The sequence below is a fragment of the Marasmius oreades genome, chromosome 11 (assembly GCF_018924745.1).
Source record: "Marasmius oreades isolate 03SP1 chromosome 11, whole genome shotgun sequence".
NCBI classification, from domain to species: Eukaryota; Fungi; Basidiomycota; class Agaricomycetes; order Agaricales; family Marasmiaceae; genus Marasmius; species Marasmius oreades.
The window spans coordinates 463,881-491,397 of record NC_057333.1 but is presented as its reverse complement, the minus strand read 5'-3'; the positions used below and the strand labels follow the sequence as shown (position 1 = coordinate 491,397).

The 27,517-nt window shown below is 46.6% G+C and overlaps 9 protein-coding genes across 9 annotated transcripts; 5 read left to right on the top strand and 4 right to left on the bottom strand.

Annotated features, from left to right (window-relative positions):
* Nucleotides 1-7,784: 7,784 nt before the first annotated feature.
* On the bottom strand, nucleotides 7,785-8,452 carry E1B28_003015 (uncharacterized protein; the record flags this gene model as incomplete). Its single annotated transcript, XM_043159971.1, has 4 exons — nucleotides 7,785-8,009; nucleotides 8,073-8,256; nucleotides 8,299-8,333; nucleotides 8,387-8,452. The coding sequence occupies 4 exons, from the start codon at nucleotides 8,450-8,452 to the stop codon at nucleotides 7,785-7,787; spliced, it is 510 nt and encodes a 169-aa protein (XP_043001925.1).
* Nucleotides 8,453-10,548: 2,096 nt separating this feature from the next.
* E1B28_003014 (uncharacterized protein) lies at nucleotides 10,549-13,417 on the bottom strand. Its single transcript, XM_043159970.1, has 4 exons — nucleotides 12,986-13,417; nucleotides 11,922-12,918; nucleotides 11,712-11,866; nucleotides 10,549-11,655 (listed from the first exon to the last, which is right to left on the bottom strand). Exons 1-4 carry the CDS (start codon nucleotides 13,388-13,390, stop codon nucleotides 10,864-10,866), a joined length of 2,349 nt encoding a protein of 782 aa, XP_043001924.1. The 5' UTR covers nucleotides 13,391-13,417; the 3' UTR covers nucleotides 10,549-10,863.
* Nucleotides 13,418-13,809: 392 nt separating this feature from the next.
* On the bottom strand, nucleotides 13,810-15,215 carry E1B28_003013 (uncharacterized protein; the record flags this gene model as incomplete). The annotated part of the gene is made up of 5 exons (XM_043159969.1): nucleotides 13,810-14,204; nucleotides 14,263-14,453; nucleotides 14,530-14,589; nucleotides 14,657-14,689; nucleotides 14,746-15,215. The coding sequence occupies 5 exons, from the start codon at nucleotides 15,213-15,215 to the stop codon at nucleotides 13,810-13,812; spliced, it is 1,149 nt and encodes a 382-aa protein (XP_043001923.1).
* An 80-nt stretch (nucleotides 15,216-15,295) lies between these two features.
* Nucleotides 15,296-16,662, bottom strand: E1B28_003012 (uncharacterized protein). Its single transcript, XM_043159968.1, has 8 exons — nucleotides 16,450-16,662; nucleotides 16,391-16,397; nucleotides 16,277-16,329; nucleotides 16,153-16,222; nucleotides 15,988-16,083; nucleotides 15,685-15,928; nucleotides 15,549-15,632; nucleotides 15,296-15,480 (listed from the first exon to the last, which is right to left on the bottom strand). Exons 1-8 carry the CDS (start codon nucleotides 16,659-16,661, stop codon nucleotides 15,380-15,382), a joined length of 867 nt encoding a protein of 288 aa, XP_043001922.1. The 5' UTR covers nucleotide 16,662; the 3' UTR covers nucleotides 15,296-15,379.
* Nucleotides 16,663-16,696: 34 nt separating this feature from the next.
* Nucleotides 16,697-17,104, top strand: E1B28_003011 (uncharacterized protein; the record flags this gene model as incomplete). Its single annotated transcript, XM_043159967.1, has 2 exons — nucleotides 16,697-16,805; nucleotides 16,866-17,104. The coding sequence occupies 2 exons, from the start codon at nucleotides 16,697-16,699 to the stop codon at nucleotides 17,102-17,104; spliced, it is 348 nt and encodes a 115-aa protein (XP_043001921.1).
* A 1,371-nt stretch (nucleotides 17,105-18,475) lies between these two features.
* On the top strand, nucleotides 18,476-19,108 carry E1B28_003010 (uncharacterized protein; the record flags this gene model as incomplete). The annotated part of the gene is made up of 5 exons (XM_043159966.1): nucleotides 18,476-18,510; nucleotides 18,586-18,689; nucleotides 18,755-18,816; nucleotides 18,874-18,919; nucleotides 18,993-19,108. 5 exons carry the CDS (start codon nucleotides 18,476-18,478, stop codon nucleotides 19,106-19,108), a joined length of 363 nt encoding a protein of 120 aa, XP_043001920.1.
* A 608-nt stretch (nucleotides 19,109-19,716) lies between these two features.
* On the top strand, nucleotides 19,717-20,775 carry E1B28_003009 (uncharacterized protein; the record flags this gene model as incomplete). The annotated part of the gene is made up of 4 exons (XM_043159965.1): nucleotides 19,717-20,107; nucleotides 20,175-20,401; nucleotides 20,457-20,631; nucleotides 20,689-20,775. Exons 3-4 carry the CDS (start codon nucleotides 20,494-20,496, stop codon nucleotides 20,773-20,775), a joined length of 225 nt encoding a protein of 74 aa, XP_043001919.1. The 5' UTR covers nucleotides 19,717-20,107; nucleotides 20,175-20,401; nucleotides 20,457-20,493.
* Nucleotides 20,776-21,551: 776 nt separating this feature from the next.
* E1B28_003008 (uncharacterized protein) lies at nucleotides 21,552-22,167 on the top strand (the record flags this gene model as incomplete). The annotated part of the gene is made up of 2 exons (XM_043159964.1): nucleotides 21,552-21,566; nucleotides 21,625-22,167. The coding sequence occupies 2 exons, from the start codon at nucleotides 21,552-21,554 to the stop codon at nucleotides 22,165-22,167; spliced, it is 558 nt and encodes a 185-aa protein (XP_043001918.1).
* A 1,359-nt stretch (nucleotides 22,168-23,526) lies between these two features.
* E1B28_003007 (uncharacterized protein) lies at nucleotides 23,527-26,998 on the top strand. The gene is made up of 5 exons (XM_043159963.1): nucleotides 23,527-23,918; nucleotides 23,973-24,917; nucleotides 24,971-25,150; nucleotides 25,204-25,905; nucleotides 25,965-26,998. The coding sequence occupies exons 1-5, from the start codon at nucleotides 23,776-23,778 to the stop codon at nucleotides 26,584-26,586; spliced, it is 2,592 nt and encodes an 863-aa protein (XP_043001917.1). The 5' UTR covers nucleotides 23,527-23,775; the 3' UTR covers nucleotides 26,587-26,998.
* The last annotated feature ends 519 nt before the right edge of the window (nucleotides 26,999-27,517 follow it).

Genomic DNA, 27,517 nt, shown 5'->3' with positions numbered 1-27,517 from the left:
TTTTGGTCCTCCGGTCTCCTCTGGGTATCCCGAGATCTATCTCTCTTATCTGAGGAGTCCATCATTGGACCTTTTAGTTTTTTGAGCTGTCGCCCGACTGGCGACGAGTCTCTACCTCCAAAGCAGCAATTCTCTGTAACAAAACTTCTATCGTAGACACAGATTGACGGTCTGGGAGATCATCATCAAGATCCAAGTCTCCCTGTAAGAAGAAACTGGTCTTTTCAGCACCTGGCCATCCCTTCTCTCTAGCGATAGCTCTAATTCTGTCTGCTCGTGATTCTTTCTTCACTGGATCAGGCGGTGGGAGGTTATTCCCATCGTACATCTCCAATCTATTCGTATGTTCATTCTTAACTATCCACTTCTTCTGGGATAGCTCTTGTGCTTGCCTGCATTCTCTCCAGAAATGCCCGGGTTCATCACAAATAATGCAATTTTTGTCCGTAGGCGCCCTATATGGCTGCCCCGCGGCCGTAGAGTTGGATGCGATCTGGTTCGAAGGCCTAGATCCACCGCTGCTCTGCCCTTGGCTTCCATTATGATACGCCATAGCTTGCATGTTTTTGTAGAAGTTAGGCTGACTGAAGTCAGGCATCTTCTTCGAAAGTTCAGAAACTGCACGCGAAGTCGTTCATTCGAGTATTCTGTGCGTCTACGGAGGCCAAAAGTTTCATTGTCAACTCGTCAGAAGCTATTTCCTTCTTGTACGAAGACAATGGAGCTATCGTAGGCTCGATTTTTGCACGAGTGATCAAAGGGGTTCCTACGGGAGCCGCCGCTTTCACTCCTAGAGTATAGCTAACAGGATCTAAGCCCTGAGGTGCGTAGCAATCACCTACTAACTCATTACTTATGGTCAAAGCCATATCCCTAACTTGGGAGAAAGCAAAAGGGTCTAGCTGGGAAGCCACCCACCCACTATCTACTTCTACGGGCTTTTCTGCCTGCAGGTTTCGAACATAGTGAGGGTCCCGTAGCCTCTTTCTGATCTCTCGCCAGAATGTCGGGTCTAGACATTCCACAAACTTCTGTACTTTCTCTCGATTCGACAAACTTCCTGCAAGTTTGTCTGCTTCAAATTCAAACTCCATATTAAACGAAGTAAGCTTTTGTAGCTGCTCTTCTCCTATACCAGAGAACCTAGCCTTCAACAGATCTAAATTCTCCAGTGCTCCTATTTCTAAATCCCTAATCGACGGGAACGAATCAAACATCTCTTTCTCAAAAGCGGCCCAACTATAGCCTCTCGTAGATGGCAAATGATGTGCCAGGAGTCGGGAGGTCTCGAACTCCATTTGAATCATTGCTAGAATGATAAAAGATTCATCTAACTTCCAGCCCTTGACTTTCCCATATTGTAGGATAGCCGCCATCCACTCCCATAGATTTCCAGGATCTAGTCGGTTGAACGTGGGGAGCCTTCGTTTCGACGTATCTTTGTCTAATTCTTTCAAAGCCCCTTTAGAGAACTCCGTCCAGGACTTCTTTATCGGTCTTTCTTCATCTGGCACACCTGCCGCTACTGGGTCATTCGATATATGGGACATACTTGTTAACGGTCTTTCAAGAAATAAACTCGGGTTTAGTTCAAAAGAATAAAACTCTTCTTCCCTTAGGTCGAAGTCTGAATTATATTCGGAGGGTAGTGATGATAACGGTGAAGAAAATGGTTCAATGTCTTCAGTTAAAATCTCTGGGGTTTCGTATGGGGTTTCTAACACTTGGTTTCTAGGACCTTGCGTGGATCTTGTATCTCGGAAAGCTTCTCTCGGACTTCTGTCAAAAGAGAAACCGGGGTTTCTTAAATCGTTTGGGATAACTTGGGTAGCTTCTCTTCCTTGCGTAGAATTGCGCGTAGATCGAGAAGACTGACCAGCTCTCGGTACTTGAGCTGGGGTACTAGATGCTAAAGCCGTAAGACTATGTGTCTGTAAGACTTGTTTGCCAGCCGCTAGTGAAGTGCGAGTATTACGTCGCTGTGAACTAATTTTTCTGAGAGAAGTTCTTTTGGTTTTTGTTGTTTTTGTAGTTCTCGCCGTAGGGCTAAAACTACCGGAATTTCACAATATTTCGTTTGATACTGAATGTAATCTTATTTCCACCCCCTGCAGTGGTCACCAGATAATGGGCGAAGTATACCACTCAAGAGTCAACCTAATATCAGAGCTACGGGAGTAGCACCAACACCAAATCAACCCAAAAACTAGTAAACCTCCGTGTAAAGTCTATCAATAACTCTACACACCAGGAAAGATTGCAAGGGTGGACTGCTTGGCAAAGGTTACGCACAAGATCACAGTCTCAGTATCGTATGAAGTTCTTATGAAATCAATGTGTAACTGCAAGTGTAAAAACACCACAGCTACGGGATTCTAAGGTTTGTAGGGGCTCTGTTTATTGTCCAGTGGACTAAGTGGGACTATGCATTTCGTCTACGGTAAGACTAATTCGAATGATTGGAGACTATTGCCCTCGACGGACACAAACGCTAAGACCCTCGACGGATCACGAAACAGTAATCAAGACCTCGGCGGCCTATGGACGGATAGTTCTCTAGTTTTGACCTCGACGGTCTCGTATAGTTCAAATCAAATCTTATCGTTTCACTGCACAAAGACAGGGCAAATCTCTCTATTGGTGTCAAGAGCAGTTACTCACGGGCAACCCACTCAGGACTTTCCTACGCACGGGTAGTACTTTTTTATCTACGGATACATGAGCTGTTTTTATACTACTTCTACGCTAGCTTTGTAATCCTATCTCTACTTGCTTCATCTCTAAAAATAATGCACCGTAGCTACAAATCCATGTGGAATCTTATCGCTAGGGACTGCTACATGTGCAGAATCTTGTCTATGGAGCTTTTCCGTATTCGAATCATATGTTTTGGACCAATCTGGACCGATCTTCATTTTTGTTTCAGCCTGTAGAATGGACCTACATAGGCGTACCATATGGTATTTCCTGCCTATGGACCTTATCCTGCCTTTCGACATTATCAAATCATATGGACTTTGTGTGTCCAAGTAGTTCCAGCATATGGATCCAGAGTTCCGAATCGCCATAGCACATGAACAGCGCGGACTCCAAGATCCGTTGTTCATTCCTGCCTGGTTCCTGGGTACTCTATCTGTGATCTGGGATCTGTATCATGTCTTTTTGTCTTTTCCTCAGATCGGGACTCGATCTACGGTCATATCAAATTTCTCCTAGTCTGTGTGGTCCAATGTCCGATTTCTTGTCAACTAAATCCCCCGTAGAAGTAGGTACTCCTAGTATGAAGGTCTTTTGACTTTGTTAAGTTCTGCTACGAACAGTTCTGTGAAGACTACAAGTCTTCTAATAGTACAATCCCTTGATATGCCAGTGCATAGTAGAATGTAGAGAGTAGAACTCGGTGAATTACCGCTTAAGTCCTCTGCTCATAGTGTTCTACAGGTTTCGAACGGTCATACAGTTTTCTGACACGATCTACGGCTCTCTCTAACTGGTCTAGCTGCGCCGACGGCACATCCTACTAGCAGCACTAGCTTTAACTAGCAATTCGGGCTCACTCTAGTTCTTAATACGATAAATATCGCTCCGTAGCACTGTTTTAAAGTGCAAAAAGAACCTTGTAGCATAGTCAACTAAGTCGCATTAGCGAATAGTATGCCAACTTAAGAAATCCTTATACGGTACAAAGCAGGGAGCACACGAGTGGACCCGAGCAAAGGAGGAGAAAATTTGCAGAATCATGCAGTACACCAAATGTCATGTGGATGAAGCCATTTACTACAAATTTGATGGTACAGTTTGGAGCATTATAGCCAGCACTACGGATGACTTTGTTTTCATTGCGGACTCCAAAGAAACTAATGCACTTGCAAAGAAACAAGTCAGCGAGCACTTTGAACTTGTTGATCTTGGTGCGTTTAATTGGTTTCTAGGCATGAGCTCATCCCGGAACTGAGAAACCTGAAAAATCTATCTGGACCAACATGTATACATTGACCAAATTGTAATGTGTATGGATCTACAGGACACTCAGACCGCAGATACTCCGATGGAACCCGGAATTGACCTTAGCCTCAAATCCCCCGCTGTATCACCGCATCTGTTAAACTCCGACGAAAAATCCTTTTATCGTGAAGCAATTGGCTCACCGATGTATGCAAGTATCATGACTCGCCTGGATATCACATTTGCTGTTAATACCCTTTCTCAATTTCTTGAATCTCCCTGAACAACTCACCTCAACACCATTAAACATGTATTCCGTTATTTGAAAGGAACTCGGGATGTTAAGCTCAAACTTGGAGGAGACAAATTATACCTGTCTGGATACTCAGATGCCAATTGGGCGTCACACACACACTGCCATTCTATCTCAGGATTCGCATTTGTTATCAATAATGCAACTTAGTTGACTATGCTACAAGGTTCTTTTTGCACTTTAAACAGTGCTATGGAGCGATATTTATTGTATTAAGAACTAGAATGAGCCTGAATTGCTAGTTAAAGCTAGTGCTGCTAGTGGGATGTGCCGTAGGCGCAGCTAGACCAGTTAGAGAGAGCCGTAGATTATGTCAGAAAACTATATGACCGTTCGAAACCTGTAGAACACTATGAGCAGAGGACTTAAGCGGTAATTCACCGAGTTCTACTCTCTACATTCTACTATGCACTAGCATATCAAGGGATTGTACTATTAGAAGACTTGTAGTCTTCACAGAACCATTCGTAGCAGAACTTAATGGAGTCAAAAGACCTTCATACTAGGAGTACCTACTTCTACGGGGGATTTAGTTGACAAGAAATCAGACATAGGACCACGCAGACTAGGAGAAATTTAATATGACCGTAGATCGAGTCCCGATCTGAGGAAAAGACCAAAAGACATGATACCGATCCCAGATCACAGATAGAGTACCTAGGAACCAGGCAGAAATGAACAACGGATCTCGGAGTCCGCACTGTTCATGTGCTACGGGAGTTCAGAACTCTGGATCCATATGCTGGAACCACTTGGACACACAAAGTCCATATGATTTGATAACATCGAAATGCAGGATAAGGTCCGTAGGCAGGAAATACTATGGTACGCCTATGTAGGTTCATTCTACATGCTGAAACCAGAATGAAGAACGGTCCAGACTGGTCCAAAAACATATGATTCGAATACGGAAAAGCTCCATAGACAAGATTCTGCACATGTAGCAGTCCCTACTGATAAGATTCTGCATGGATTCGTAGCTATAGTGCATTATTTTTAGAGATGAAACAAGTAGAGATAGGATTACAAAGCTAGCATAGAAGTAGTATAAAAGCAGCTCCATGTATCTGTAGATAAAAAAGTACTACCCATGCATAGGAAAGTCCTGAGTGAGTTGCCCATGAGTAACTGCTCTTGTAGTGTCCTCAGGAGGTCAGGTCCGTTCGGTGTGGCTCGCGATCTTACCGAAATGGCCCGACCTCGGTTCGGAGCCATTGTGGCAGTGCAGCTTCTGGACAAGAGCTGTTTCAAAACTGTGCTGGGCTGCGGCTCCCACAAGTCTAGAAAATTATGTAAATAAAATTAATGAGGATAACATTTGGCTATTAAATTGTTCAAATTTGGAATAACAGCAATTTGACCCTTGATGGCGTGACACATGGAAAGACTTGCCTAATGCGAACCGGGGTTTTCACGAAACCGGTGCAAACCGGCACAAACTACGGCTTGCACATTGAACCGTTCCAGTATATTGGCCTCATCTAAAAACCGAAATTCCGAGCCAAACGGGGATTTCGGCTTCGGTTTGGATCGAGAGTGGCTTGGAACCAAACCGTTGATATCACTATGCTCTTGACACCAATAGAGAGATTTGCCCTGTCTTTGTGCAGTGAAACGATAAGATTTAATTTGAACATATGAGACTGTCAAGGTCAAACTTGAGAACTATCCGTCCATAGGCCGCCGAGGTCTTGATTACTGTTTTGTGATCCGTCGAGGGTCTTAGCTTTCATGTCCATTGAGGGCAATAGTCTCCAATCGTTCGAATTAGTCTTACTGTAGACAAAATTCATAGTCCCACCTAGTCCACTGGACAATAAACAGAGCCCCTACAAACCCTAGAACCCCCATAGCTGTGGTGTTTTACACTTGCAGTTACACATTGATTTTATAAGACCTTCATATAATATTGAGACTGTGATCTTGTGCGTAACCTTTGCCAAGCAGTCCACCCTTGCAATCTTTCCTGGTGTGTAGAGTTATTGATAGACTTTACACGGAGGTTTACTAGTTTTTGGGTTGATTTGGTGTTGGTGCTACTCCTGTAGCTCTGATATTAGGTTGACTCTTGAGTAGTATACTTCGCCCATTATCAGATCTGGAGCAGTCTCCTCGAGTACAAAAAAGCAACCTATTGTTATGCTTTCCAGCATGGAATCCAAATATATCGCGTTAACTCATGCCGGCAAAGAAGCGATTTGGCTCAACAAGTTGTTATCTGAGCTAAGACCGATTTTACCGAACGCCGACAGTGGATCCAACACAATGGACTTATACTGCGATAATCAAGGTGCTATTCGTTGTTATGAACGGTTCGCTTTTTCTGGCCCACTGAAACATACTAACCAATGGACAGTCCCCTTATAATTTTCTACCAACAAACCCCACTCAATTCCGCCATATGCACAGCCTGTACAGCCTCGCCGAATACCCCGTGCCGAGTACCCCTCATTCCCCGAGGACTCTTTTACTAATTTTCCCGAGAAAACCCCTTTCCCAAATGTACACCTCATTCTGGCAACTTTTCATTACTAAATTCTCTCAAGTAATGCTTGTGCTGAGGGTACACCTCACCTTTATTTCTTTGTACCTATTTACATAACTGTAGAGTATAAAAGCCCTGAGGTTTCCTCTCAAAACCTCAGCCTAGATATTTTTTGTACCCTTTTCCCCCCAAGTTACCTCTCTACTAAACTCTTACCTCTTGTTTTTACTACTGAATATATAATATTCAACCTTACAAGCCCACTCACTGTGTGAACAACCTCAATTACAGCCTTGTAATATTGTTACCAGCATCAAGCCCCTCAAAGACACCACCCAAGCACCCTTTGCTTTGCAAATATCACTGTTAACATTCACCAACCTACTATACAAGCAGATACTCTAACTATATACATCTTGCCTCTAATCCCAACCTAGTCCTGATAGTCGTAGTGAGTGTGCAAAGTGCACGACTCCTAACATTTGTTTATCAAAGGACTCTACATTTCATGCCTGTACAAAGCACATAGATGTCCATTTCCAGTGGATCCGACAAACGGTTTCACAAGGACAAATTTCTTTATCTTATGTTCTGACCGACTTAATGATTGCAGATACATTGTCCCTGTCTCGGGCTAAATTCATATGCTTCACATCTATGCTCGGACTTACTTTTGATTAGTGTCCATTTTGAGGGGGAGTGTTGTATGTCAAAATTACACATGCTTTTAATCTCCATTAGTCTATATAGTTACTAAATATGTACACTCACACCTCAGTGTCAAACCACCACTGAGGTGTAAGTCTTCTATTATTTTCCCTTCTTTGGAAGTACTCATATTACCTTCTATAGTATACATTCCTTTTAGGTATTCCCTATTATTGTAGTGTCAAACCACCACTGAGGTTATACATTCCTTTTAGCCACTCTCTCACACTCTGGAGCTCCAACAGACTCCGACATTTTCCCGTTCTTACACGCTATTTCAACACTGTGCATCACACAATACTCAATAATAAAAAACAGATTTCGTACCAAGGATTAGTCTAGAGGATGGCAGGTCTGGTTAGCAGTGTCAGGGCCGGTCTTCTCAAACTTGGAAACAAACCTTCTCTCCAGAAGAGTGCATAATCTGGTCATCCCCCTTCCATAAACCTGCCATAGTTCTGGAATATCAGGATGTCGAACAATCAGGTCGTTAGTGTTGAGGGCTGGAGTACCATCAATGGTCGTATTGAGGACCGCATGTTGATGACTGGGGGTTTCCTGTGCCATCAAGTGAGGTCAGCCATAGAATTCCAATGGAATATGGGGGAGACTTAAGCAAACCTTCAATACGAGTTGGAAAACTCCACCTTGTTCATCATATGGTACAAAGACAGGATGACAATGCAGTGAGAACTTTGTGGCACCTCTGATAGATTCCAAGATCACAGATATGCATTTTGTAAAACTCAAGGCTCTCCAATATTCATACCCTTCGGGTGGAGGTCCCTCTGCGCAAAATACGGTTCTGAGTTGGGTTTTGTATCCAAGAATTCAGGACAGTACTCACTCCGTAAAAACAACATCACAGTAGTGGTCTCCATTCTGGTCCATATGTTAATATTTGATCATAACAGAGGGGCATAAAAGCGACTTACTGGCCATACAAAGGTACAACATTCACACCCTCCCGAAACAAGCATATTCCCAACAGCAGAATTCATGGGTCCACCAGCAAAAATTATGGTTTTGTATTTGCACAAGACTGCCACCTTTTCAGGATCCTTGGACCAATTTCTATGGAGACAACCTGGTGAGTAATCTACAGGACGAACGCTAAGGACTCATCCATCACTCCCTGTTACGTACTGCTTCTTGCAAGTCAGTGCATTTAAGTTTGGATCTTATGGTTATTGAGGAGATAACCCATAGTGTGACCTTCCCATACCCAACCCAGACCACAGCTCCCTCGCATATAGTGGACCCAGAAGTTTGATTTACAGAAACACCGTGATTTCCATGTGAACTTGCTATCCAAGGCGATTAGACGGTATCACTTTTGAAGAGAAGATTGACTTGCCCATACTGTAATTCAAGCAAATGCAAATTAGAAAAAATGAGGAAATGGAAGGTACAATCATTCGAACACCACTTACCCATCCATCATTTACAGCGCCAGACTGGAGCATAAAAGGTTGAACATAGGTGAAGCAGTTGTGCAGTAGTGAGCTTTAACTCACCTCTTGGGTGCAAAGTAACAACTGTATGTTCCAGTTCTTCAGCTATATTATGGCTATATCCGGTGAGTTGGAGTGGCGATGTCCATTTTTCCAATTCAGCTTGAGCTCATAAACCTGCGAGAAGTAGGGACAGAGTGCAGCCAAACGTTGGTAATCACAGACCCATGGGACAATAATGAAAGAGCTGGTCAACAAATCGGGCCCGATTTCCGATATCTGATCTGATCGATAAGATATTTTTTTTCCTCTCGAGCCTCGCAGGCTGGAGATGTAAAAGGTTCAACCGATGTTTTTAAACGCAAATTGACCTGAAGCATAACATTGTAATGGAGGTTGACGAAGACAGTGGGAGGAAGCAAAGATAATTGAGCAGTTAACGAGAATTGAATTATTTTCTCCCTCAAAATTCCCTCCTTTTCTTCTCTTGTTCTTTGATATTGAAGGTTATCACAACAGTCTCGAGGTCGAAATTTAGACTAACATAAAGCCAGCCAATCTTATAAGAGACTATATTATTGGGTACACATATTATCTTATCTACGAAAAACTGTGACAAGGATTTATGTATGTACTGGGAACATGGTGGTTGCAGTGAAAGGCGGGCCAAACATGGATATAAAAGGAAATTTCTTCTCACCCTTAAGAAGCTCAAAAAAAAGTCTAGCAACAGCCTAGTCCTTGTACCTCGGACTCGGAACCAGACTTCACAACCAGATTTCGTTTTGTACCCATCTCGAGAGTTCTTAGAAGGCCCAACCTTTGACAAGCTGAACTGAACCCCCAAATTAGAGAATACTAAGAGCAATAGGTTCGTTGATCTATTTGCTTAGCTGTTTTGTAGCTGTTACATCAGTAAACATACAGTACCGGCTTGTCCGGCTTTTTACGGCTTTTTCCCCACCAAAAATATGGAAAAGCCAACAAGCCGCAATCTATGTCCCTTTTGGGACAAGTCAGTTCCGAGTGTGCATGTGTAAATAGAAGTAAATAGAATTACATGAGGCTTGAAAAGAGTAATTATGGCTTTTCTTATCTATATATAGATAAAAACGTAACGAAAAGTGTCTTGTGACTTGCCTGCCATCAAAAAAGCCGAAAAAAGCCTAAAAAAGGCGAAAAGCGTTATGTCATTTTGCTGATGCTAGGGATCGGGCCAGGGATTGAACAGGGACTGAACAAGATATGAGAGTTGATTCAACTACCATGTACCAAGTTACAGGTTGGTTCTTATACAAGTAAATAAGGAGTCAGGAGCTAATGATAGGAGAACTGGAAAGAAAAGGGGACGTGACTAGGAGTGAACTGGAACCAGGAGTAATAAGGGGGTGACCCTTACATTAGTTTGTTTTTCTTGCATTAGCGGAAAAGTTTATCTTTTGTGACTGAATTATCTTAAATAATATTTGCCTTTATCTACACTTCATTTTGGTTGGGAACTCGAGGAGATATCGACACTTCTTCAACGAGCGTGATTGTGTGACATTGCTTAACTCAGCACTTTCCAACTTCGCTGTGACACCCCCATTAAAAATTCATATGTTATTTAAAGAATGACATCACACCCTCCCCACACAAAAATTGGTAGGCACACACCTCAAAAGTTATTCTATGCAACTGTATTGTATTTACAGCTTCTGGTACATACTTCCTTAGTTATAGCAATATCTCTCCTTAGATTACCGACTTCGGGGACAATGACAATAATGTTCTGTGGAAAGCTGTCAACGCGGTGAAAAGATAAGAAGCTACTATGATACAAGTCTCTATATATACAAAAATCTATCAACAAATCATTATCGTAATATTGAGATGCAGTCGCGAAAGCGTTATCGATGAATGCGACATAACCTCATAGATCCATGACTATCCGTTAAACGACCTCTGACCGGCATAGCCTAGTCCATATAATCCTCATCATCGACCGATTCGTCATGATCTTCGACGGGAGAATCCTCATCCTCTTCTCTATCTTCCTCCGCAATAGGTTCACCTTGGTAACCATCGACAACATCCTTAGCAGCTCTATCCAACTTCCTCCGCCGAGCAGGAGGCTGGTCCTCCTGGTCACATTCCAATTCGCTCGACCTCTTCCGCGCCTGTGTTTCTTTCTTGTGCTGGTCCGAAGCAGTCACATCATGCACCACCCGTCGGTCCAACATCCTACTCCTCAGACTAGCTGCTTGGCGAAAGCGCGAAAGCATCCAGGTATGATTGGTCAGGTGTTCCGTGTATTGGGCGTGGTGCCACGCGGGATTGATGGACTGTTCTTCTCTGTATCCGCATTCGTCGACCTCCCCTTTTGAGTACCGTTCTTCGAGACGCCGCAGTGTCTTCAACTGGGCGTCGGTTGGTAGTTCGGCGTACCGAATTCGGAGGACTGCCTCTAAATCGACAATGAGGTTGCGCAGTTCGCCTGCCGGGAGTTGAGATTTCGTTCGTATATAGCTGCTTTCGAAATACATCCCTTTTTGCTTTCCTCCGACATGAACGTCTCCTGTTCTGGCATGTGCCTCGTCAAACCACGCTTGCAGCAGCTCCATCAAGTCGCGTTTCGCCATTGGATGTGGAGTGAACCTCAACACAACCCAGACGAGAACATGGTAGAATGATTCCAGGTCGTCGGCGAGCTCGTGTACAGGTGCGCTAGTATTCGCCAACAACTTGGCTGACATAAATTGCCATGTACCCTGCAACAGTGAAGTTCAGTCTGAGAGGAAAGTGAATCAAAGGAATACGAACGTACCGTTCGCTGTTTCTGCCGAGGCCCACCTTGCTGTTCGAGCGATTTGCTCAGGTCCCAGTCGATGAGCACCCCCTTGCCATCAGCCAAGATGAGTATATTCCCGACACTGACATCACGATGTATAATCTTGGCGTCTTGATAGGCACCCTGGTGAGCTGAATCGTCTATGAGGACATGCCAAAAGATGAAGATGGGTGATGGGCAACTGACCTTGCATCGCATCGCTGATTGCACTCACTATCTCTCCCGTAGTATCGAAGTGCGTCAGGTCCCGACCAATCTCTTTGAACACCAGACGAGCGTGACAATGTCCTCTCAGCTGCGCGAAAAGCTGACTCCGCGTAGTTTGACGCACAGTCGAATCGTCCCCTTGTCGCACGTCCCCGTATGTGATGAGGGTCAGGATGTTAGCCACACCACGTTCTTGCAGCAGCCTATACACATCGCCCTCCTTCATCATGTCCTTTTCGTCAACTCGCCAAGTGTCCTTCATGAACACGATGCTCGCACTTTGCACATCATACACCTTGTAACAACGAGTGCAGCGACCCGTAAAAGAACTACCGACATTGAACGTCGGCTTCGAACCAATATAGTACGTGATGATGTCCGTCTTGTCGTCAACTATCTTGAACTTGTACAAAGGTTCCTGGGATTGGGTCCTCAACGCCTCCTGTGCTTGCATCCCGAGCGGATCTTCAGCCAGAAGCTGTTCGACGGACGTATCGACGCCGCGGACTGACGGTGATGCGAAGTTGTATCGGTGGAAAAACATCGCCAGCCAGGGGGATTTGACGTAGCTGAACTTCTTGGTGACAATCGCACCTGCTCGATCCCATCGGATAAGGCGAGCTCCTTCGTTCACGAACAGGATAGAGAAACAGTGGGTCCGATGTTGGCGTGCAAGCTGGGCGGTAGCGTACGCTGTGATCTGTCCACGGGTGTCTCTCCCTCTGCCACTGTCTCGCTCGAACGCATTTTTTTCGTTGTCGTCAAATCCATCGTCTGCCGAGGTCCATTTGCCTTCGAGCGTCACTTCCACTTTGTCGATGTCCACTGCACCGCTCTTGTCGGTATCCCCGTCCCTCAGATACGACGAAAGGTCTGGTTTGATCTCTACTTCCTGTCCACCCCAAGTGATAGTCGTAGGATGTTTACTGGTATCGATGATTTCAAGAGAGGGACAATATTCCGATATTGCTTCGCACTGTTACCATTTAACATCAAAAGTATCAGTAACAAACGACAGGTTGTGATTCAGAACGATGACGTACGAGATGCTTGTACGAGTTTTTCTCTCTTTTACACTTCGCCGCTTTTACGAATTCTTGTTGAGCAGTGGCATTGAGCTCGAAAGGCTCAGAAGAAACAGCCGGCAAGAAAGTATCCAAAAACTCTTCTGGATCCATCGAGATGAACTTGCCTCGATTCTCCGTTTCAGCCTGACCGTATCGTGCATCCCGTACATAGTGCATAGAGGTAAATTGATGGTAAGAAGAACCAGAGTACTTCACGGGCGTTTCGTGAGGGATGTTGGATTGCGCTCCCTGACGAGCAGGTGGAGTTACGGGCGTTTGGCTACTTTGAGCTGGAACTTCGAGCTCCTGGCCATCTTCTTCGGTTCCTTCAGTCGATTCTGATAGCTTTTCGGGGACTTCATTGGAGGGAATTGGGGTCATGGGGAGGACAGAGACAGGGAAGATGGCGGTACGTGAGAACAATACAACGTGATCGTTCACCCAAGTCTGGTGATCTCGGGGCTTTCCGAGCGCTTCCTGAAATCTTGGTTTTCTTACATAACTCAAGCTGCTATCAACGCTCAAACATTCAAAGCCAAAACATTTCCCCGTCCGGAGGCTCCTGAAATCTTGGCCGACGACGTCGATTATACAGACCCATAGGCACACATCAGGAAGATCAAGTATCCCCTCTTCGCTCTTCACTTGCTCTGTCGCACCGACTTGCACGTTCAACGAAACCAGTTGACTCCATACTATCACGGCCTATAATATTCTAGACATATCCCATTTATATACAGGAGGCCTCCAAAAAAAAGTTATGGTTTGATACAAAAATTTTTCGAACAAAGAAAAAACAATCACGGATTATACTGAGAAGCATACTCCGGTGGTGCCTGTTCAGCCAGCTCCGCCTCTAATATGGCTATCCTCTGCGTCATGACATTGACCTGCTCTTGAAGTTCTGGAACAGCCGGCGCATCGTCGCTGCCCGCGCCAACGGCTCTAGATGGAACAGAATCAAGACCACCATTTCCAGTGCCGATTTCGCTTGGAGATCCAACTCCTTGAAGATAATCTTCCAACTGACGTTCAAGCCGTTCTCGCTGTCCGAGCATCTCCTTCTTCTGCTGTCTCATTTTGGAAGCTCCTACTATGGTCAGAGCACCATCATCTTGCCAGTTAACTTCCGCTTCAGACGGTGCGGTGCTAAGGAAAGGTGTTGGTTCTTCAAAGTACTGTGTCATATCTGTTGCTGCGAGGCGGCCGGACGGGTGTCAAATTAAGGATAGAAAGTTTGGTTTGAAACGCACCAGAATTTTCGGAATAATCCTTTTTTCTTCTCCTCCAACGGATGAAAAAGAAGATGGCAAATGCGAGCAGGACCAGTCCGACTACACCTCCGACTACGCCTCCTGCGATGGCGCCGACGTTCGAGTTCTTCAATTTTTCGGGAGTTGTTAGGTTGGTAGGGGACCCTGGGAGGTCACTTGTCATGGTATTGCTGAACGCCAGAAAGGATATTGTCAAAAACAGAGACCATAACAAATACGTTTCCGTTTCAGTAGGAAAAAACGTACTCAGAATCCCTTACATTGTCACTAATTTGGAAATTGTAACTGCTCGCAATGACCGTCCGGCTGAGAAAGTGGCAAAAAATGAGTCACCAGGTTGTTAAGCTTGAAGACCGGCAGTATCATAACATACTTTGTATCAACGGCTACTAAAAAATAGTAACCACTACACAAACGATCATGTAGTAAGCGTAAAGATCATAAAAAGCTGGTGGACCCCACCTCTGCACGTCCTTCGGAATAGGTACAGTCGAGTATGACTGAGATGATGTCGTAGAGTTTAACGAGGAAAACGACACTTGAGTCCGGTTTCCATCTGTCCCCACCAGGTGGAGGGAGGATGAACTATCGAGTTTTCCTGGATATTGTAGTGTGCACCCAACAATCACTACACCGCCCGGGTCAATGGAACCACTCGTTTCTGGGGGCCCCGAGATGCTTCTGAATTCCAAGGCTTGACATTGAGGGAGTCCTATTACACAGAGGAAGAAGACGAAGGTTGATGACAGGTTAAGAGTGAGGATTGAAAGGAATGGAAGTGTTTGGAAGTACGACATTTTTGTGTAGTTCATCGCCATCCAATGTACTAGGGAGTCTGGGACATCGAGAGTGGACGAAGCTGGTGCTGGTTGGGAAGCAATCTGAAAAGACGGGAAGTGGTGCAGGGTCGCCAACATCATAGATTCATACATGACATCGGAAAGGAATGAATTGATTATCGACCGTCATACCATCACCTGCTAAGTACTTACGACCATCAATGCGGATGGGAACGAAAAACCCTTGAAACTCGACCGCATCATGACAACTCTCACATGTGGAGTCAGATTGGACAACGGTATATTTGGTCGTGGGTTTAAGGACAAAAGGTTACAGTATAGTCTGTGTTGGAGGCACCACACTTCACCAAGGCGCTGTCGTCGTAAGGATATGCGTACCCATTCGGGCATCTTCCTTCTATAGTTAGAGACGACAACGAGTCAGGAAATGAGACGTCGTAGAGACGAGTATGTTAAAGGACGCACTGAAATAATCAAAAAACTGAACACCTGCTTGTGAACACGAATTTGGAGTGTTACTACTACCAGTACAACAGTTGGACGAGTCGCCTAGATCCACGGTCAACAGACACGAGGGTTGATCGATAAATCAAACCCTTACTTTGTTTACCATCCAGATTGGCAAGGCACGAACTCTTGCAAGAGGCGATAGAGCCGGCTTGAGTAGTCGCACCTTTGAGCTGGGTGGGACAAGCTGCATTCAGATCGACCGGACACGAGGCGACAGGGCATTTCTGGTTGTTAGTGATTTGTATGGGAAGATTGAACCCATCAACCATAGATACATCGTAAAAATCTCCTTGCGTGGTGAATGAGAACTCGGCGTTTGTCGTTGGAGGTACTCCCTAAAACTGGAACATGAGCTACGCATGAAAGGGCGATCTGGAGGTCGTATGTAACGTACCGGTGATGTGCATTCTAGACCGCCTGGACAACCACTACTGATGCACGACCCAGAAGAATTCTGATTGTTACCAGCGAAATTACATTCTCTACGGCCCTGATGATTGTGCCGAGTTTAGTCGGTGGTTTGTGCTCGTTTTCATTGCTTCGAAACTAGAAAACTAACCCATATTCTCCCAGTCGTCCAGTTGGACGGGACAGTGAACGTGACGCCTGAGCCTGCTGGGGCCTCCCATCTGAGAAAGTATTCATTTTTGTGATCAGAGTGTTCGAAGAAACTGGTGTCTCACCCTGTTGGTTGATCTAGTTGAACTTTTCCGCCAACGTTAGGGTCTGAGTATATCTTCATGGATCATGATTATCTGAGCTAGATGTTGGATTCATTCCAAAAGAAAAAAACTGACCGCAGGCCTATAACTTATCAGGATTGTACAAATGGCAAGCGGCGACATGAAACACGCACCAGATAGTATAAGCACAGTTATTCTTCACTGTAATAAACCGACTTTCTACTGCCCCAAATTCCCAAAGCACCGCGAAACTGAAGAGCACCGCCCAGAGCATTAAGAGCCAAATGCAAAAGGGATCGTAGTTGCGTGAAGAGAGGATTTCTGGGCCATTCAACGGGTTAAAAGTAATTGTATCGTATCCACGTGGAGTGAGACATGAAACCATGAGACGCCCGTCGCCAGAGCGCCCAAGCCGCGATCATGATTACAATTTACCCCGAGTCGTTTACTCTTAATCCTGTTCCCACCCCTCAAAATGAATACGACGGCGAGATATATACTTCTCATACTAGGAGTCTCGGTACGCCTGGTGCGCCTGTCGACACGACCACGAACGTGGGACACGAAGTTGATGCTGACTTTTCGATAGTTATTCCTTCATTTCCAGTCACTCGCATGGTGGAGCTGCTTCAACGGCAACATGGAACAGTTGCTGAAAAATATCCCGTACCCTTTGAATATCTCGAGTTGAATGGCGAGAAGTGTCGTACATCCGACATCCGGAAAACACAGTTAGAAGTATCAGGAGAAAGGAGACCGCCCCCGGTTCCCAAGATTCACGGATCCTCGGGCTTGGTGCACGCTTATCTTATTCCGCAAGGAGCCTGACTGGATAGACGAAAAGAAAGGAGCGGCAGAAGGAGGAAGTTGAACGAGGGTGGAGGTGAGTAGAAGGCCAATTCATCGTATCGTTTCCCCAATATAACATGTTCATAATTACTGGAAGTATATATAGCGCGAGGCGTGCAGATTCAACTGGGGCGTGCGTTTACTTTCTCTGGATGTCGGTGCAACCTACCTTCTCCAGCGCTTTCCGTCATCAACCATCGTTCACGCTCAAGCATCGTTGGTATCGACGTAACGAGCACGTCTCCTCACTGCTGTCCCACAACATCACCATGTATGATATCAAGCCTCCCACTCCTTTCGCTGAATCATCAGTCCGGACCTCATTGCTTTGTATACATCGCTGCATCGCTGAAGCTGCTCTGTAGTCTGGTTCGATTCTGGGATCGCTAGGATGGACTTCTGGCGAGCAGGGGGAGGGTTTACTAAGAAGTACGCCGACACTCGATTCCCCGTTTTTGATTTGCTCACAGCGCTGTACGATACACCGTTCATCCAATAGCAACTGGAATAACTGGAATCTTCGCGAACAAGGGAACCGTGGACGGTGCAGATGTAATAAAGGCTGGGCTTCTTGTGATACCAGCCATCGGCTTAACGGTTGGAGATTACGACGGCTATTCGTGGCTCAGCAAGTGGGATGCACTGAGATGGGGGGAACCAGTTTGGAAAGAATGACAATTCCAGTTCTGTTATAATCTCATCATTCACTTCCCCTTGCTTGCAAACGTTCACAGTTTTCTGCCTGACATGTATCCAAACACCTTGCATGTTTTTTTTAAACTTCTTGGTATAAATATGCGTGTTGCAGACACCTTCTATTTATTGCAGGAAATTCCTCTATTCGAGAATCGAAAAGCAAGGCTTGTAGTCATGGCCGTTAACCTTACCGCGCCCGTCTTTTCCTCTCTGACCATCACTAACACTCGTGCAAACCCAATCTCATTTCTATATTGCCATGTCCGACAGGATGCCAAAGTTAATTGTTTTTGATTTAGAGTGAGTAAACACTGTACTAGTCTCAATACGGAGTCGTCTCAAGCTGGAAACACCCTGACAGCTATACATTGTGGGATCTATGGATCGACACACACGTTACGGGTGCGTCCTACGGTTGATTTATAGCTCTGTATGACCCGAAACTTTTGCCCTAGGACCTCTTCGTAGAGAGAAAAACAATTACAACGAAGTATTGGACAAGTGAAAGAATTCTTACTCCGGTTACGATGAAAAAACCAGAACATTGAAACCTTCGACATTGCTTTTTTTCTACCTACCAGACACGGGGATACGGTTTCATTCTTCAAGCACGTTCCACAAATACTGCATACATTACGGAAGGAAGGAGTGAAAATGGCTGTTGCGTCTCGAACGTCTGCGCCGACCCTGTGAGTACTACCCAAGGCGTCAAATCTCTACAAAGTTCTTGATAAGCTCACCCAACGAAACTGTTGGATTTCCAGAGCGAGACAAGCACTCCAGTTACTGCTAGTACCACCACTTTCCAAGTCGGATGAGAAAGCCCAGAAGGCGATAGATTTCTTTGATCACTTGGAGATATACCCAGGTGCATAAGCTGGAACTTGTTACGTCTCTCTCGAGCTCACCCAAGCGCAATTTACGGAACACAAGGTTCTAAACTGACTCATTTCCGGAGGTTACACGAGAAAACAGGAATACCATATTCTGAAATGGTGAGTCCAAGCGTTACTTCGACATTCGACCTTCCAGTGACACTCTCACATCGATAGGTCTTTTATGATGACGAACACCGGAATAAAGAGACTGAACAACTAGGTGATGATTTGTCATAGCCTCCGAGGCACAATTCGAATATCTGACATCTACCATTTCGATTTCTATTTCGCAGGTGTGACGTTTTGTCTTGTAAGGAATGGATTGGACAATAAGACGTTTGAGATGGGATTAGCAGAATGGAGAAGAAGACATCCGCTGTCGGCGACGGAACAGCAGGAAGACGATTAAAGGTCGCGATTAGAAACGACGGTAGTTCCAACTCTGCCAGAGTCCTTCTCAGATGCTGGCATCCGCAGCCGATGTACATATCCATCTTGAGTTGTCTCTTCATTTCTCTTTACCGCTTTCTGCCATCCACCTAGATCAGGTTTTCATTTACCAATGTCTGAACACGCCCCCTTTGGACCGCCAAAGCTTGCGAACTTCCTATCTTTATTGACTGAGCTGGCTCAAGCGGTGCGCCCTTTCTGGCCAACGCTATTTCGGGGCTTATCGTACGCCGGCGTACTCGCATTCTATCTTGCGCGGCGGCTGTATAAGGAGGGCGTGCTGTGGCTCTCAGAATCATTCTTATCGCGTCTAGTCGTGAAAAGTTGCAAAGGTTCTGACCGTTCTGTTCCCAAGGCCGTATTGCCCAGGCCTGCTGGTGCCCAAAACAATGTAAATCCATGAATCCGTGCATAATCCCGAGCAGTAAAGTGGAGCCTGCGCTAGGTATGATTATAATAGTTTGAGTTTGGTACAAATGGGGATGCTGAGGTTCTCCTCGCCAGGGATAACACACCTTTGAGCGGCCTGTAGATACCTGATGGCTGCCATCATGGCTCGTGGCTATTCATTCCTCCGCGCTTCACCGTCTATACCCACTTCCTCTTGAAACACTGGGGCCCAGGAATGGAAGGCGATGGTCAATGGCGGCGAGTGGAGCAGGCTCCAACCTTATGTTTCGAACGTTCATATCCCTTTTACTAAGTACCTATGGTGGAGCGTTCGATTGAGTTGGAACTGCGGGGAAGGGTCCGTCAGGTTTCGACTTTGCCGTCGCACTCGTTAGTGAAGAGTTTCTGTAGCCGGGGAATAGGTATATAAGCCCGAGAGCAAAGCTTCTGGGAACTCAGAAACAAACTTCACTAATCGATCTCACAACCTATCTCATAAATCACAACATGCGTACCTCAGGCGCCGTCCTTGCCATCGTTGCCTCCCTCGCTAGCTCTGTCCTCGCTGGTATGTCCCTCTCGAACGAGACGTTCCCAAGTACACCCTGACCGACCCTCCTCTTCTTTCTCCTCAGGTGGCCCGGAAATCTGCACCAACAACAAGGACGGCTCCGGCGGAACCAACTACCAAGGTTACTAAAGATTGCTGCGCCGCGGTCAAATAAAAAGCCTACTTTAACGAGCACTCCCACCAGTGCATGGGCTACGGAGGTCCGCTGGACAATGCTGTCGATACCGGAAAGATGGTTGAATGCTGCAGTAGCCGTGGGGCTGGTAGCAAAGCCGAAGTTTAACGTTTAAGGTCGGTTTCGTCGTGCTTCGATTATAACTAGGATTAAGCTGATGGACTTGCGTAGAGCCTAGTAGGAAATATCATCATGTTATTCTTCAAACATGCCAGAACGTGACGGTGTTGGCAGCCGTCGTAGACAAGGCACCCATGGGGATGGTTATTCTGAATTCAGCATGCGATTCAAGAAGAACTTCACTCTCTTTGTCGTGGCGGCGGTCACCGCTATCGTTGCGATCCCGGTGAGAAAGTTATGCTTATTTCATGCACTGTCTTCCCTTCTAATGGTCGAATGACAGATTACCCCTGCCGCGGGGTCGAACATGATCAATGTCGCCGCCGCCGAGATTTGTGGACGCTCCCGGCAGCGTCGTGACACCTGCTAAACATTTCCAGGTCAGAAAGCGGCGCCACGGCGATAGTCACTCTCGAGAGCGCGGCCGAAGCCACAGTAGGAGCCGCTCTCGAGGGCTCTGGGTGCCCGTCGACATGGTGGTCACTCTAGAAGTTGTTCCAGGGGTAGCGGGTTGGCTGCTCGGCACCATGGAAGTTGCAGTTGTTCCAGAAGTCACTCCCGGATACAGAGGTAATGACTTGGTTCGTCGAAGCCCTAGATTCTTGGCGCTCCTGGTTTTCTTGTTGATTCGGTGAATTGAGGTTATGTACGCCGGCCAACAGATGAAAAGAGGTGATTCGGCCTAGCCGAAGAAATATGTGGACAAGAACTTCTCTCGATAATATGAAAACGAAAAAAAATCTGTGGTATGGACTTCGGATGGTCGGCGTATTGTAAGATTAAGATTTGAATTGATGATTGAGTATTGATGCTGTTTAACTCAGACGGTACGGGGGGCTTCAGACATGTACTCAGTCGCGGAATGTCATGTTGGACGGCGTCGGCTTGAATTTACCACTCTTCCAAAACATAAAATCCGGCTATTATCAGCCTCCGGTGGAGCCACTGTTTGAGGGGCTCATTCTCTCTGGGAATTGAGTTCCCTGCGGTAATGCATAATGTCAATTCGAGAACATTACAAGGGCCCAACAGAGTCTTATAAAAGCGCCTCGACTTCAAAGCAGGCAAGACAGTCCATCTCTCAAGCTTTCCTTCTCAGGCCATTCAGCATCCCACAGCAACCAATCTTGAGCACTCAATCCGATTATGTCAAACCCAAAGGTAGATGCTTTCGGTTATAATTCTTACTTAGTGGCTAATCTCTTCGCACGTACTCTAGTTCCTCGTTGACATCGACGGTAACGCCATCACCACTGACCAGTGGTACAAGATCATGCTCTCTGACGGCACTGAGCTTGGTGTCGGTGCCACTGTCGAGAAACGTATGGCCAGCGCCCCCGTCCCTTCTGGACAAGGAATGGTTGTTCGCTATCGCTTCAAAGAAAATAACGACACTGCACTCTATCGCTGGGTCGAAGGCGAAACCGGTTTCATTCGGGGACTACGCACGGGCCTCGGTGGCACCCAAAATCGCAAGAACCTTAGCCTGTCGTTCTACCTGAAACCGAGGGTCTTCGCTTGGTATGATGAACCCCCCGCAACGGGGCCGTCGTACGGTATCAAGGCATACCAGCTTCCTGGCAATAGGATTGCATTGTATGGACTTGATGACCAAGGAAATGCTCTCGGCCTCAGAGTCTATCATGAACCCACCGGGGGGTTATCGATTCGGGCGATGGGAGGAGACTGGCCATTGAGCTTGGATGTGGCGTTTGTTCGAGTGGATAAGACTTTCGCAGTGAACGGTAACCCGTATTTCTAAGTGCGTATATCAGCCTGTTGGGTGCTAGCAGTCGTTTACCGGGGAGCCAGGTCTTCCTGCTTCGTGACCGGTCCATCCGCATTCTAGCCCCCCTCCCCTCTCCCTCTCCCTCTCCCTCCCCCTCCCTTCCTTCCTTGAAAAACATATAAAGTCGCATACAACTCATTTCTCTCATATTGCTATACTCCGTTTCGTACCATTTGTGCTTGTTTACGATACTAGTTGAGGCTTATCATTCTAGTCGTTGAATGCATGTCAAATTAAGAGTCAAACCTACGACACCAGGTCAGAGAACTGAACTGTCGGTACAAGTTGGCAGGAGCCTACTAGTCTGTCTCACCGATTTGAGTAGCAGCGTGCTTCATACTCGAGGTGCCACTGGTCGGACAGTAGATGACCGAGGCTATCTAGTACTGGGCAAGCTAACCTTGTTCATCCCAGACCACCATGTCACCCACTGGCAGTGCTGTATACCGGCGTATTCCTCTTCCACAATCCTCTACACTGGGGTGGTTGAACATCAGTCAATCGGGGTTGGGAAGACAACGATCGTCTTTCATTTCCATGTATTCAAGCCACAGGTTTTTACTAATCGTGGACGGAAGATATCCCGAGTCTCGCCCCTTTGAGGAGTTCAAGAAATTGGACACCCTGACGCCCCAAGACAATGGGTTCATATTACCATCTCTTCCCCGGAAGCAGCCATCTTGAGTATGGAATCTGGAGGATCAATTCAAGGAAGAATGAAGTGATTTTATGTTGAAAAGTGAAGGCGAAGGACGCGTACTGATGTCCGCAGGTATCGGTAAACCATTGGCACGAGCAGCATTCCAAACAGGATGCGAAGTTCTTCGACACGGTGCGGAGAGAGCGACAAGTGTAATAGTAGTACTGTAGGTCAACTCGGGGAATTTGGAAAGATATCCGAGTCCTAGGCTAGACAACCGTTTACTGCACGATTGCAAGTCTATCCAATGGTCGACAATGTGCTGCCAGGTCTAGACAGATAATTTGATGTGTTCCATTTCCTAGCAGGTTTCCTCGTTGACTGAATACTTGGATTTTTTGTGTGTTCTGGAGAGCTTGGTGGAACCACTACAGTACCACGTGGTGACACCGATTAGTCGCGTGAAAGCGGGGCGTGACAACGGAACCAAATTTTGTCCGTCCCTCCATTTTTCATCCACCACACCTCTTTGCCTGTCTCACTCACTCTCCTGTCCTTATCTCCTTCTGAAAGCTGAAGATGAAGGCATTTCAACGGTTACTATGGGTGGTTCGGACTTCGAAATACACCTTTCGCAGGGCATTCGGCGATACGGGCGCTAGGACGATTACATAATTGATCATTGCATATTTTTTGAGCATCGTGCTCCATCGCTGGCCCTCTATTTCCAGCCTTTAAGCTCGCAGTCTCGCTCTCTCTACTGAAGGGTGCAACAAATCAAAAGGCGTGACGGATAGTCGACAGTGTCGACGCTGGGAAACGAAGTATCGTAACCAGGCATCGCTCCATCTGAATCCGGCTTTTTTTCCTTTCACCTTCCTTACCACGACATCCGCTAGACAACGAGCCAAGGCAGGCAATCCAACAAAAACGGGACCGGGATGGCAATGAAAATTGGGGGAGGGCCGTTATTTCTCGGTCTAGAGCTAGCAGTTGACCAGTTTCGAGCTACGATTGTGGACGAGAATCTAGGGTTGGTGGGCGTAGAATGTGTGGATTTTGATACAGAGTTGCCTGAGTACCAGTAAGCCACGAATAAGACTTTTTTTCTGCTATACTTCTCACTTTTCAATCCAAGGACTACAGGTGGAATATTCACCTCACCAGGCGAAGCGTACACTACACCTGTTGAAATGTGGATCAAAGCATTGGATATGTTGTTGCAAAAACTCCTTCAGACCACGTACCTACCACGAATCAAGTCCATCTCAGGTTGCGCTCAACATGCCTTGGTTTGGTGGAAATCTACCTCCGTACCGTCGCTTTCCTCCCTCGACCCTCACCTTCCTCTTCATAATCATTTCCCTGCCCCGTGTTTCTCTCTACCCAATACCCAGACAGCACAAGATACCTCATCGCATACTCATGCACTCGCCATAGAGGCTTTACTTGGTGGACCCGATCGCATGGCTCAGCGAGTCGGCACCTGCGCTACAGCCAGTCTTGTGGCCGCTCAGCTTCTTCGTGTAAGGGAATGCTGGCCTCAGGAAGTCTGGGCGCGCACTGGGAGGGTCCAGCTTGCAAGTGCCTTTCTCGCTAGCTTGATTTCTGGGAAGTGGGTACCGATGGGCGAAGCCGAAGCTTGTGCTACTGGTGCATGGGTTCATGGTTCAGGTACTAATACCGGCCATGTTGTCGTTGGAAGCGGTCCACAAGGCTTCTGGGAAGAGAATGTCCTAGATATCGTGGGCGGAAGTAGAGAAGAAGGTCGTCGAGTGCGTGGCTGGCTGGGCGATGTCGACGTTTCGGGAGGTGCCCGTAAGATTGGGAATGTCTCTCGGTATCTCGTTGAAAGATTCGGATTCGAAAGTGATACCATTGTCACCCCTTTCACATCCGATTATCTTGCGACGTATCTTTCATTATGCCCTTCTCCTTCGGACGCGGTTCTTTCTTTCGGACCCATGGATTCTTTACTGACGCCAGCGGCGCATTATTTGCCCACCAGGCTTTACAACCTGTTCCCCCATCCCGCCCAAGAAGTTGGCGAGAAGCGAAAATATATTGCAGTTTTGACGAGTCGGCAAGTCCATTCAACTTTTTTCGGTCGTGACATCGGCTAATCGGTATCTGCAGGAACGCAGACGTACCTCGAGCTCTTGTACGAGACATGTACACAAAATCCTGGAGTGCATTTGACAGACTCGTTGCGATCGTGCCTCCAGGAGGCTCCATCGGCCTAGACGATAAATTATTCTCTTATTGGCATCTCCAAGGTGACATGTACCCGCTGGAAAGGGTTAAGGGCATCTACAGGTCCGTGCTTTACAGCATTCCTGACCAGAAACCGTGCTTACGACTGCCTTCAGATTCGAAACCGGTGTCAAGGTACAGGAGTTCCGTGACCTACGTGCCAATCCACGATGCCTCGTCGAATCACAAATAATCAGTTTCCGTGTCAGATGGGGACGTATGTTCGCAACTGGCGTCTTGCATCCCAATCCATCTTCCCTTGGTCAATCCGGAAACTCCTCTCCTCACCCCACTCAAACTGCGAATCAACCTTTACCGACTATTATACCATCTACATCCCCTTATCTTCCTTTCTATCCCACTGACCGCGGCCCACTGCCAAAGAGGATCATCTCCTCGGGTGCGGCAGCCAACTTCCCCGCTATCGCCAACATTGTTGGCGATGTATTTAATGCACCAGTGTATGTACCTGCAACGCAGGTCGATGGTGCACAGCTTCCTTGGGGGAGTCCCCAAAGGAATGCACCAGGCAGAGGATACCCGGGACGAGCCAGTCTGGGGATGGCGTGGGTTGGCAGATGGGTTTGGGGCAAGGTTGGCTCGAGCGGTAACGGTATTATTGGAGGAGGACGAAGTAGGAGTGGAAGTGTGAGCACAACCCCCGGAACACCCGATAGAGGTGGATCCCCTGTCTGGGCTAAGGGAGGGTTTGAGGAAGATATGAAAAGGATAATGGCAAGGAGGTGGATTATGAGTGGGCAGATGTGGGCGAGAACGAGTGTGGGAGCACCTACTGCGATTGGTGGACAGGCCTCAAGGTGCTTAGTCTTTCATTCTTTCGTTCTTACAGTAGATTGATATTTTTCTGCGGCGATAGTAACCTCATTGGTGGCCAGCATCATTCCAAGGTTGGATTGCCCCCTACAACCAACAATCCCCCTACGGCTCCGACGTCTACGCCCGGAACTCCCACTATGCTAGGACCTCATGGTGGTACATCATCTCCCATTTCCCGTGGACTAGGAAATTCCGTTGTCATAGAGGAAGAAGAGGAGGATTCTCAACATCTTCTCGCTCCTTCGGTGTCTGGCTTCAGCAGCACCTTGAGCGGAAGTACAAGCACTTGGAGCGTCCATACGCCATCCACCGCCTTCTCTACTCCCGATATCAGCGTATCGCAAGGCCTGTCTGGCCTTGGAATGTCGGGAACAGGCGGTGGAATGAGTCCCAATTTATCTGGCCTCCCACCTGGTATCGTCACGAATGGACAACAAGTTGCTGGGAACACCCAATCACCGCAACAACAACAGCCCAATTCGAATGCTACCTCGAACCCAACGCCCTTGACTCCTGTCGTGGCTCTTCAGACGGGAGAGGTCGAAGCTCAATTGGGTCTGGCAAAGGTGGCCGAACCAGACGTTGACGCGTTTTTAACTTATGCAGCACTCGTACCAGAGTTCTGTCGTTTAGAGGGAATGTTAATCAAGGGTGTTGTTTAAACGACTACCCATAACGAAACTACCTAACGAATCGAGCGATATCACCTTTTTTCTTTTGTGATCTTCATTGTTATTTCCCTCGGGTCTACACGTCTATTCTGAAAAGGACGACGGACCTTTGCTGTCCATCGCTGCTTTCCACGTTAACATTCGTCCACTGCTGTATATCTCTTCTCTCCTTCCCCCCTCATGTCGTCATCCCGGTTATGTTTTGTTTCTGCTGTTTCAATCTGCTTTGCTTTCTGCCTGCAGCTGACACTTTTTCCCTCTTCAATCTATCCGTCCTTATTTGAAATTTTTTGGGTATGACCGATATCGAAAAAGTATGAATACGTACATACAGTATATCATCTCTCCGTCTGTGTGTCACCTTTACTGTAGGCTTTACATCCTCGGAAGACATAACTTATCACAGGAAATGGGCTGTTATGACTTGCCCATATTATTACCTGGTTCAAAATCTGCTTTCTTTGTACATCGCGCCATGACATGAAATGAAACCATCCTCTCAGCTTCCCTCCCTTACAGAAAAAGGGCTAATAATTCCGGTTATGAACTGGAGAATACGAGAGCATGTGTTTTGGGACTTGGACAACCACTACCACTGGTTTGGGCGATTACGGCAAAAGATAACCAGGAGAGGAAAAGTGAGAAGTGCATGATCGCAGACTTGAATATCTGATGTAGTTCAAGTGAAGAACGGTGAGTTTGCACTCAATTGCCTATAGGTTTGGGTGAATTGACTTACATCACAATGAAAACCTCCCGCGCGAAAAGAGCGACAACGAAAACCTTTCCCCCAAAGCATCAAAAGCTTCAACCGGGGCGACAAAACTGAAGTACCAGCCAGTACACTCGCTCTTGTACCTCAACCAACCAACACACTTCCAAATCCTCAAACCGTTCGACCGCAGGACCGGGAAACCCATCG

Excerpts from the sequence above, each read along its gene's own strand:
- E1B28_003014 (XM_043159970.1), bottom strand. The coding sequence starts at position 13,390 with ATGACCCCAATTCCCTCCAATGAAGTCCCCGAAAAGCTATCAGAATCG. Across the intron at positions 11,867-11,921 it reads AATCAGCGATGCGATGCAAG|CTCACCAGGGTGCCTATCAA; the intron begins GTCAGTTGCCCA and ends TAGACGATTCAG. Across the intron at positions 11,656-11,711 it reads CTCGGCAGAAACAGCGAACG|GGTACATGGCAATTTATGTC; the intron begins GTACGTTCGTAT and ends TCACTGTTGCAG.
- E1B28_003012 (XM_043159968.1), bottom strand. The coding sequence starts at position 16,661 with ATGGTTTCATGTCTCACTCCACGTGGATACGATACAATTACTTTTAAC. Across the intron at positions 15,929-15,987 it reads GTCTAGAATGCACATCACCG|GGAGTACCTCCAACGACAAA; the intron begins GTACGTTACATA and ends TTCCAGTTTTAG. Across the intron at positions 15,633-15,684 it reads CAATCTGGATGGTAAACAAA|GCGACTCGTCCAACTGTTGT; the intron begins GTAAGGGTTTGA and ends CCGTGGATCTAG.
- E1B28_003007 (XM_043159963.1), top strand. The coding sequence starts at position 23,776 with ATGGCAATGAAAATTGGGGGAGGGCCGTTATTTCTCGGTCTAGAGCTA. Across the intron at positions 25,151-25,203 it reads AGGGTTAAGGGCATCTACAG|ATTCGAAACCGGTGTCAAGG; the intron begins GTCCGTGCTTTA and ends GACTGCCTTCAG. Across the intron at positions 25,906-25,964 it reads ATTGGTGGACAGGCCTCAAG|TAACCTCATTGGTGGCCAGC; the intron begins GTGCTTAGTCTT and ends CTGCGGCGATAG.